The sequence below is a fragment of the Gadus morhua genome, chromosome 7 (assembly GCF_902167405.1).
Source record: "Gadus morhua chromosome 7, gadMor3.0, whole genome shotgun sequence".
NCBI classification, from domain to species: Eukaryota; Metazoa; Chordata; class Actinopteri; order Gadiformes; family Gadidae; genus Gadus; species Gadus morhua.
This window is the reverse complement of record NC_044054.1, coordinates 12,750,607-12,761,537: the sequence shown is the minus strand read 5'-3', so window position 1 is coordinate 12,761,537 and position 10,931 is coordinate 12,750,607. Positions and strand designations below refer to the sequence as shown.

At 46.7% G+C, this 10,931-nt stretch overlaps 1 protein-coding gene across 2 annotated transcripts; it reads right to left on the bottom strand.

Moving 5' to 3' along the window:
• Positions 1 to 999: 999 nt before the first annotated feature.
• On the bottom strand, positions 1,000 to 10,929 carry snx19a (sorting nexin 19a). Of its 2 annotated transcripts, none has more exons than XM_030360869.1 (12): positions 10,847 to 10,929; positions 7,432 to 8,949; positions 7,180 to 7,330; positions 6,655 to 6,755; positions 6,451 to 6,570; positions 5,908 to 6,032; positions 5,604 to 5,694; positions 4,862 to 5,021; positions 4,510 to 4,633; positions 3,220 to 3,404; positions 2,610 to 2,697; positions 1,000 to 2,017 (listed from the first exon to the last, which is right to left on the bottom strand). In XM_030360869.1, exons 2-12 carry the CDS (start codon positions 8,929 to 8,931, stop codon positions 1,888 to 1,890), a joined length of 2,775 nt encoding a protein of 924 aa, XP_030216729.1. In that variant the 5' UTR covers positions 8,932 to 8,949; positions 10,847 to 10,929; the 3' UTR covers positions 1,000 to 1,887. The 2 variants fall into 2 exon arrangements, with proteins under 2 accessions (XP_030216729.1, XP_030216728.1); XM_030360868.1 differs by lacking the exon at positions 10,847 to 10,929 and adding an exon at positions 9,261 to 10,261.
• Positions 10,930 to 10,931: the final 2 nt, after the last annotated feature.

Sequence of the window (10,931 nt, the reverse complement as noted above, 5' to 3'; positions counted from 1 at the left end):
TCTTCAGTCAGTACACATTCAATAGGTCTAGATTTCCCTCTGTTGGACGTTTGGCCGCAGCACAGGTGATGAGCTTTGTAAAGAAGGGTCCTACCATAACTCTTAATGCACCACTCAAAAGTATGCAGCAAATGTAAAACATGAGTATTATGTTATGAGGAGCTGACTGCAATATTTTGTAATTGGTGTGTGTGTGTGTGTGTGTGTGTGTGTGTGCGTGTGTGTGTCGACTTATGTGTATGTGTGTGTGGGGGTGAGTTAGCAATTTTTTGTGTGTGTGTGTGTATAAATGTGTATGTGCATGTGTGGGTGAACATGAGTGTGTGTGTATGTGTCTGTGTGTGTGTGTGTGTGTGTGTGTGTGTGTGTGTGTGTGGGTGCATGCATGCATGTGTGAGGGTAAAACGATCAAATTTAACTAAATTCAACTCAAGCTCAATCACTATTGCTAAGCCTCAAGGTCAATCTAGTTTTATCTGTGTCCCGATAGCGTCCGGTTGTCTACGATTTGCCAACGTTTCCCAAAGAAATTGAGGAAATATCGCAAGTGTTTTATTCCCGGACATCTAAGCCAAACTAAGGTCGGGAAGCGTGCGTGTATTCCATCGGGCTTACATTACTCAGTCCAAGGATGACGGCTGCGACATGTCGATGCTGACCAACACAGTCTGGCCACTTGGAGCTGATTTTAATCACCGCCCTACTCTGTGTAATATACAGCCACTCTGATGTTGGCTGACACATCGTTTATATTCTGCCTTTGGCATTGGATGAGGACCTGGAAGCAATCATTCCCCCGCCGCCGCTCTAAACGCTCCTCCTCGCCACGCTGGGGGTGAATATAACAACACAGAATGCAGTTTGTTTCTCTTTGTTCGCCAGACATTATACTAGGCTAACAGTAAAGTGATACAGGGTTTTAGGATTTCAAACAAACCGCCCTCGTAACACAATAAGGTAATGCCACAATTCCAAATCCTTGGAGTAAACAAGCCATAAAACCCACAACATATTTTTATGAGTGCTGAACTGTTGGAAACAACACCTCCAGGCACTTATCCTGAGTACTCAAAACAGTCTGAGGAGGAGGTCTGGTATACATAGATGCAGAGTTGCACTTTTTCTATAACTTGAAAGAATAAACTTTCTTCTATCCCTGAGTTATAATAATTTTTGTATAACATATATTTTCCACAGCAACAGCCAGTCACAAGGGGAATATATAAAGGAAATGTATAGCAGTGATAGTGCTCTGTTGTAACAATAGTCCAGTGGTGATAAGTAATAATGAGTTAAAGAACTAACATAGCTCTCCTGGGAGCGACCTCCGATAGTCGCGGTTCCCAAATCGCCCGATCTTATCCTCTATCCCAGAACACAGTAGAGAAGCTGCTTGGTGCCTCCGCCGAAGCAGCTTAGGTCAGAGTATATTTCAGAGTATTCTACACATCAAGTAAATACGGTATTACAACTCCGTCATTAGACATACACCGAAAAGCAAGTCTGGAGGTTGTGATTGGCCCAGGACAGTCGATGAGTCTTTAATAAATCTAAAGCAGCTGTCTCATCTCCAGACTGATCCTTTTCCTTCTGCTTGACCACTAGCTACTTCCAACTCGTCTCCTTGGAGGTACCAGGAACTAGCAACCGGATGTAGGGAATGGTTTTGGAACGCGCCCGCAGTCTGCCGTCAGCACTCTGGCGTCGTCGTTGGTGTACAATCAACACAATCAACGCCATCCATTGTTACTGATTGTTTGCATAAAGGCTGTAGAGAGCCGAGGTTGGAGGTCCGTCTCCTGACAGTTCTGATTGGTCCAATGAGCTGTCTGGCTTCAATCTGGCTCAGCCCACCTCCACCCATGACAGAGGTCTGCCACCTGGTGCCTACAACGAATGCGCCTCCCTCGCACTGTAGTTGGACAGGCTGTTGAGGAGAGACCGACGGAAGGACTCGTCTGAGGACTCGGGGATCAGGAACTCCATCAACAGGTCACAGACACAGTACACCAAGTGTCTGCACAATGAAAACATAGATGGGCCAGAATCAGAGGGGGTTTCACACACCTCATAATCCATAATCACATATAAATAACAAAATCATATTCATGAATGGGTCAGGATGCTCTAGTTATAAGGGACTGTTTGACTCCAAGATAACCAATGACTGCACTCTGAAGCAGTGATTCTCAACGGTTGTGTTTGAAGCCATAGCTGGTTCGTGATGGCTTTCTTAGTGAGTCGCAGAGCATATGCCAAAACTTAATCTTTAGAATGAAACCCATGAATGAACTAATGTTTTAAAATGTATTTATGTTTCAATGGCTTAATATTTAATTGAGTTTAGCCCGAATTGTTGTGCTTTTTGTTCGTTCCATGTTTGTAACAGTACGGTACATAAAGACATTGCTGATTGATTAACCAATGACACATGTGGGTCCTGACGCTAGACTGGTAGAGAACCAGTGGTCTCGATAACTGCAGGCATAACACTCCCTAACCGGCTCGTTGCTGACAGCTATCTAAAATTCACTGTAGACCGCTTTGGATAAAAGTGCCTTAAGAGACGATAGTCCTATACTTGGTGAAAGGACATCAGTGTTCCTCACTTGTTGATCTGATGGTCCTGGAGAGATTCCAGCATGGTCTCCAAGCTCAGTCTGTACTTCTCGTTTCCCAGCATGTCTCTGATGATCTCTGTTCACCACACACACACACACACACACACACACACACACACACACACACACACACACACACACACACACACACACACACACACACACACACACACACACACACACACACACATAGTAACAGAGGTTTAGACATATTCAAACATATATATTTGGAAATCAGTTCACTCCATAAGAAATGTTATTCCTAGATGCGTGTTATAACAATCAATGAGCCTGATTCAAAATTGAAGAACAAACCATGAATCAAATGCCAAATGATTAATGTATAATGTATCATAGAATAATAAGTACATGAGTTTAACAGAATACAAATATATTTCCAGGTAAATTCGCCTATAATAATAGTCCAACAAATAAAAACGAAAAAAGCAGCCAATTAAAAACGACCTGTTTGACTTTGACGCGTCGGCACAGACACACACACACGCGCACGCGCACGCACGCACGCACACGCACACACACACACACACACACACACACACACACACACACACACACACACACACACACACACACACACCCGGGAGCAGCTGAACGAGGCATTCCAGACACTGCTGTTTGGTGTGGAGCCTCTGGGAAGCGCTGCGCTCAGGCCGCGGCTGGGCCGGCAGCGTGCCGCCAGGCCACACGGCCTCCTGCAGCACCTGTAGGTAGAGCACCCAGCAGGGGGCGCTGGTTAGGCGCGCCACGGCCACATCCAGCCACCTATCATCCGCAAGGGGAAGAGGAAAGTACATATACATTAGAGGATTAATCTATGTCTACAAAAGGATATATTCTTGTGTTTCTAGATGTGTTATTAGAGTAGTACACATACATATACTTCATTCTCTTAACATTCTGTAAATTGTTATAAATGTAATGAATGAATTAGGCTAACTGATAGCGATATGTATACCAGGCTTATTCTTTGTTACACGTGTACAATATGCCACCCTTTGTGACAACGGCTGGGAGAACTCATTTGGTAACTTTCAATCAGTTGTTCATTCTAGACCTCAGAATATCAGCTTTTCCTTGTTGGATTTCAATCCACTACCCCTTGCTTTCAGGTGGAAACTAAAAACCATTACTGAAAGACAGAAACCGAGCAGATGCCAATACGATGGTGAACAGAAGCTAGCATGTGAAAACCTAGATGCATCGGCTGTATCTGTTCTCCCCGCTGCCAGACCAAATCGGCCCAGTTAGCCGTGCCTAGAAGACCGGTTCCTCTTCAACCTAGTGTTTTAGGATGTACTACTCCTTTTAAGTTTAAACGATCTGCAGCCTATTGTTTCAACTTATATTGAAGAACTTAAAACGTGGTGAGTAGCCTACTTGATCACTTGTTGTGAGTACACTCGTATTATGCATATATATATTTTTTTCATATTTTCTTTTTAACGTGTCTGACTGCTGTAGTGTTTTCCGTACCCCTCACTAATTTAATCTGAGAACACCAGAGAAGGTCAATGTCGATTCAAAGTCAGAAATGTTCATGAACGCCAGTTTAAAATTACTTTAAAAAAAAAACACAGGGTATAATAATCGGTTCTGGTGTTAAAAGATTTGCAATTCTTGGCAACTGCGGTCAAATGTGTCAGAAAGTCAGAAAAAAACGGAGTATGAAAAGTTTTTCATTTTAAGCACGTTTTTTTTAATTGCGCAACAGTGACACCTGGCGGACTTCCAAGGCTCTATTTTTCACTGCGTTGCACAGTCGGATATTAAACTACAATTACGCAATACGTAAAATTCTAATTACTCAAGCATGTAAATGAACAATGATCTTTTTATTTCAGAGAACTTAAATTAAGAAGTACCAGACCTCTCGATGAAAGTGCCGAACAGCAGGCGTATGGCCTTCTGGACGTTCTCTGTGCACAGCCAGCTCCAGTTGTCCTCCATCAGCAGACACATGATGTTCAGCACCACATCCGCCACCGCAGTGTCTGATATGCACACACACACACACACACACACACACACACACACACACACACACACACACACACACACACACACACACACACACACACACACACACACACACACACCCACACACACAGCACCCACACATTTGCTTTAGAAAACAGAACATAGAGAAGACATATAGTGTATCAAGAACACTAGATAACAGTGCTCAATAAGTTTTAAATAAGGATCAGACGATGATCAACCTGTTCCGCGGGGCTTCACTGAGGTCCGGCGGACGCTGAGGTCCTCTGTGCTCCTGCTCCTGGGACGCCTGCTCGCTCTGGTCTCTCTGGGCGTACACACCAGTCTCTCCTGCTCCTGGGTGAAGCGCTCCAGCCCGGCCAGGGACAGACCGTTCAGGACCTGCCTCGGACGGGAGACCAGAGAGGACAACAGCAGCGGGGTTGAATGCACAACAATTATCCTCTCAGAGCCCAACTCCCAATCAGTAATTGAAAGAACTCCCGTACTCTGTTAAAATTCTCTCTCTCTCTCTCTCTCTCTCTCTCTCTCTCTCTCTCTCCCCCTCTCTCTCTCTCTCTACCAGTCTTAACCCTCTCTCTCTCTCTCTCTCTCTCTCTCTCTCTCTCTCTCTCTCTCTCTACCAGTCTTAACCCTCTCTCTCTCTCTCTCTCTCTCTCTCTCTCTCTCTCTACCAGTCTTAACCCTCTCTCTCTCTCTCTCTCTCTCTCTCTCTCTCTCTCTCTCTCTCTCTCTCTCTCTCTCTCTCTCTCTCTCTCTCTCTCTCTCTCTCTCTCTCTCTCTCTCTCTCTCTCTCTCTCTCTCTCTCTCTCTCTCTCTCTCTCTCTCTCTATGATGCACAAGGCACCCCTCAGCACCGTGTCAACAGCAGTCAGACAGTGAACACGATTGTGGCTTTTCTCACAGCATGAAGTTCAAATCACAAATGAAAAAATCCCAAGGTAGATTAGTTAGTAAACTCACAGTGCAGCCTTCACTGAAGCAGTAGGACACTTTAGGTTCCAACTCAGGGATGTTGAGAGTAGGGGAGATTTTACTGGGGAAGCGCAACCTCCTGATGCATCACAACATACAGATAAACAAACATGTAAACAAACGGATAAACCACAAGGCCGATAGAGAAACAGGTAGACAGACGTAAAAATAAATGAGCCTTGGCTTTAGTGTATCTCCAACCAAATTGGGTCTGAAAACACAGAAATTCATGCAGCATTTACATGTACATTGTTGATGCCAATAACACAAACACTGATTTCCAACACTCAACTGTAAACTGTATTTTCTGTTGTCCACCGTCCTTCCGTCCGCGTCCCCCTCCAGGTCCTCGGTGGGGCTGGGGGGCTCGCAGCGGGGGAACGCCGTCTTCAGCGTGTCCAGAGCGTTCACCACCATCTCCGGGGGCAGGTGGAGTAGAGGGAGGGTTTTTTATGATAATTGTAGAACACGTATGGTTTGTGATTAAGTCCAATGTACGGCAGCCTCTGATCGACATCTTGTCTGACGCTCTGTCTTTAGCGCTACAAAAAGGTTTCCATGCTACCCGCTCAAAGGTAGCATTCAAAGATGTGATAGAATTAATTGAAAGACAAATTGAAGAAATTACAAATAATCTATTTAAAGAATAGGTTATACATACTAAATAATTAATGTAAAATTATTATTATTTACATATTCTTTATTTATTATATCATTATTATTATAGTTTTGTTAATGAATGAGTTATTTTAGTTCAGCAGTTAACGTACTAATTACTACTTCTAGAACAACTACGGGTGCTGCTACATTTCCATCCATTAGCCTTCCCTCTCACCTTATCGATTCTGGATTTAGCCAAGGGTCTTTTGTCAAAGGACCCACCACAGTCTGTGTGGAGAGCCAAGAACTCCCGCATGTCCTCGCTGTTGGCCGTCTCAGGGATGCTGCAGAGTTGCTATAGGGGGAAGAGCCCAACTCAGGATACATGACACGTCCACACAGGAAGTAAGACATGCATGATTATTAAATTCTCCCTCACTTTGAGGAATGTATCCAGCTGGCCTTTGCGACTCTCTGCCTTGTCGAGGTCAGCGTTGCCGAACGGGAGGTCCGGGAACAGTTTCTTAGGGCCTTTGATATCTTAAATGAAGATTAAAACGAAAAAGAACACTGACACATCCAGAAATGTAGTTATTACACTAGGCCCTGAGGCAGAGTATCTGTTCTTTTGATCAAACTACGGTGTATGGTCTTTTAAAGACTCTATGTTTTGTGTACGTCATACAAAACTATGGAGCATTGTTTTAAAGGCTTTGCTTTAGATGAGTATTGTTTGCACCACTTTAAAGTTTGTCTGTTCTTTATATGAAACTATGGAGTATTGTTTGTAACACTATTAAGTTTGTCAATTCTTTATATGAAACTATGGAGTATTGTTTTTAACACCCTTAATTTGTCTATTCTTTGTTTGACACTATGGAGTATTGTTTAAACACCCTTAGTGCATCTAAACTCTGTTTAGAACTATGGAGATTAGCTTTTAGAGGCTCTTAAGCTAATGTACTTTTGATGAACTTCTTGAGTTCCGGCCTCTCTTCCAGACGGGTTTGTAAGTTGAGGAACTCGCTGTAACGGCGGTTGACCGTGTGTGAGGTGGTGTGCGGGGTCGCGGGCTGCAAAAGACTCTGGCACTCAGAGTCCACCACGGCCTCGTACTGTCGGACAGAGGGAGCAGTCAGAGAAAAACACTCATCACCAGGACGTGAATCAGCACGTATCTGAACGTGGGCTATGGCTATGGAGACGAGGCTCGTACCTTCACGATGTAGAGCGTGTAGGGGTGGCTGCTGTTGCCTCGTTGCTCTTTGGCTGTGCTGGTGCCGGTGATTTGTACATTCTGTATGCTAATGTGTGTTACGTTGCTGCGGTTGGGCACCTCAAAGGTGTGGTGGATCAGGGGCAGACCCAATCCTCTCGAGGGAGAGACGGGAGGTGGTTCTTGACCAATCCCCGCTGGCCAATGAGAGACCTCCGACACCCCCATCGGCTTGGGCCCCAGGCTCCGCAGGGGCGGGAAGCAGCCGGGGGCCTCCTCGTCCTTGAGGGCCATCGCATTGCAGAAATTGGTGGGAGGAGCGCAGTCGCAGAATCCCTCCTCCTCGTCCTCTGACTCGCTCTGCGTCAGCCACTCCGCCGAAAACACTTTGGACTCTGACGATCGGTCGGACTCGGCGTAGAGGCGATTGGCGCGCGAGGGTGAGAGACCCACGCGGCAGACCTCCGCGTTCTCGGCGCTCGTCAGGCTGACAGCGCTGCCCGGCGACAGATCTCGGCGGCGGCGGGCAGGGCTGTCGGAGGCCTCGGGGTCATCCGTGTCGGAGAGGCTGAAGGAGGGGCCGCTTCGGTCGGAGGAGAGCGAGCAGCAGGTGGCCCAGGACTCGTGCTGCCCCGGCCTCCTGTAGAGACCGTCCACCGCCTCGCCGTCCGGCTGGGGCTCCCTGGACTTGGTGAAGACGTCCACGATGGTCTGGTAGAGCCAGTCGGGGTCGGACATGCGGCCGATGACCGACAGCAGCACGTTGCAGGTGATGAGCTCCGACACCATGTACCCCCCCGTGGGGGACTCCATGTGGGGGTAGGGCACCAGCACGTGCAGCGCCACGTTGACCAGCGCGCGCGAGTAGCTGGCCTCGGCCGCCGCGCTCCGCAGGCTGGGGTGAGGCGCGCGGTTGGCCTGGCTGTACAGCCGCCACAGGCTCCCCGGCTCCCCGGCTCCCTCCCCTGCCTCCGCCTGCGTCTTCCTGGCCGCCATGTAGCTCTGCAGGTGGCCGCCGCACAGCTCCAGCAGCCTCTGCACCAGCGCCTTGCGGTCCAGCCGCCGGGCGCGCTCCTTCAGCTCCGTCACCGACTCCAGCATGGTGGCGCGCACCTGCCGCTCAAACTCCCCGTCCAGTGAGTCGGGCAGCAGGGTGCGGTACCAGGACGACACAAAGTCCCGCACCGCCTTGTGCACGGCGCCGTGGATCTCGTGGTCGAGCCGGTGCTCGTCCTCCGCCGAGGGCAGCGGCGGCGGCTGGGACTTGCCCAGGGGCAGGAAGTGCTCCAGGTGCAGGAGGCTGTTGGCGTCAAGGGCAGCCCGGGATCCCAGCCAGCCCCCCAGGACCACCAGCAGGCTGGTGAAGACGCAGAGCAGCCAGACGTTGACCAGCAGGTGGAAGAGGACCAGCCAGGCCACCAGAGCCGCCAGCAGCAGCAGCTTCCTCTGGCACAGCGACTCCGACAGCACCCAGGTGCCCGGGCGTCTGGGCGGAGCCATTGGTCCGATGGAATGGAACTTTAACAACACAAGCCGTCATGTTTCAAATCCAAGTCATATCAGGCATTTGTTATTGCGGTTATGTTGTAATTACATTTTCTATATTCAGTTTTTGTCGTTTACTGCCTTTCAAGGTAAGTCACTGTTGGTCACAATCTCCTCAAATAACAAACGACAATCTGGTTGCTTGGTAGCTATCCAGATCCACCATTAGATAGCTAGTGTCCTGACTATAGCCAACCCAGTAGGTGCAGCAGCTCTCACACACACACATAGACACACACACAAGGAGGAGGGCATACTATTTGATCATAAATAATAAACCATACCTGTAGATGTACAGAAGCACTCAAACTGGAAGATACAGGAAAAACATAACGCTAGAGGAAGCCACTCCTAGACAGAGTAGCTCTTCCTAATCCTGTAACATAGATTAACACACTAATCTACTGGGTTAACACCAGACATGTCTCACATGTCCACAAAAGGGGAGGGTCTGCCCTCCAAGCAAAGGCCATTTAGAAATATAACACTGCTATTACTATTACTGCTACTATTAGTACTATAAGGCTACTACTACTACTACTGCTACAACTGGGGGTCTCTCAGTTGCTCTCTATTTCTCATTTCTGGTCTTGCTCAAATTCTAATTGAAATTGAAGTTATTGGCGGGAACGTTTTTTTTGTGTAAATGTGCAAATGGCATATAAATATAAATAATGTAATTGGGGTGGAAACTTATTCAAGCTACTTCCATTTACCTTCCATTTTACTTATAATTTACTTATAATAAATATTGGTACTTTGAAAAGAGTTGTCTGTTGGCAATTTGCCCTTCATCCAAAGCTGAAAACCAGTCACTAATGAAGACCATTCTTCTGATTCCCATGCCTCAAACAGGCCCCCGAGTGCCTCATTGTGACGTTAACAATGTACAGACTCAGGATCGCTGAGCTTTTCATCATCTGGAGGGGGGAAGGCCACAGTTCACTATACACAGGTCTCCGGGCATTGTAACAGGTGATGGGCAAACAACCAGGGGGCAGAAAGCATAGACAAGGGATGGAACGGCATAGAGACGGCAAGATGGCAAGGATACATTGTGGTGTGTTATCTGGGTTAATCACAAAAGTGAGGGATAGAACCTTTTTTTTATATTGTCTCACTCACTTAAATTTCATTTAAGTGACTGAGATTTCATTTGTTTCTCTAATCTGCGTGGGAGTCTATCGATTTAAGTGACGATGCCTGCCAGATCTTGCCACATCCCCAGCCCGCGTTAGGATTATTTTAGTACAATTTTAAGAATTTCTAAATAATATAACAAAAGGAGGTTTGATGTCCTTTCATCTCATTTTGCCTGAATATGGAGGGGATGGGACCAAAATAGGGGGGGGGAGGGTTGCACTTTACATCTACACTTTAAAGCGTAAACCTCTGCTTCGGCTTGCATTCAAACACTATGAGATAAGGTAAAAGTATTGTTGGGCTTAGAGTTCCAATAAGGAGGGGTCCGTGTTCTCCCCAACCACAACAACTTTCCAATATTTTTTAAGTTGTTGTGTATGAGTGTTATAATTAGGCCTATTGATAATTAATAATAATAATACTGGGTTAGGGTTAATATCTTTCCCAACATGGTTAGGTTTAGGAATTAGGGAAGAGACGGGTAGACGGTGCATAAGTAGCACGAACTAAACCCCTTGAGGGTGATGCAGTACACCGATGCGGGCAGAGGGCTCCTTCCATAAACCCAGGGTTGTGTACATTGTACAGTATCCCTTCCATGTATTTGTGTGTGTGTGTGTGTGTGTGTGTGTGTGTGTGTGTTTACGCACTGAATCTTAAAAATAAGCATTCATTGAATTGCAGCCTTTCAAGTGAAATTACAATGAAATGTATTTCGGTTACATACGTTCCTGAATCCTATGTGTTTCAAAATCGTGCATTTTGGATGCAGGCAGCGCAGCCTCCGTCGATGTTGTTGCGTTACCTAACAG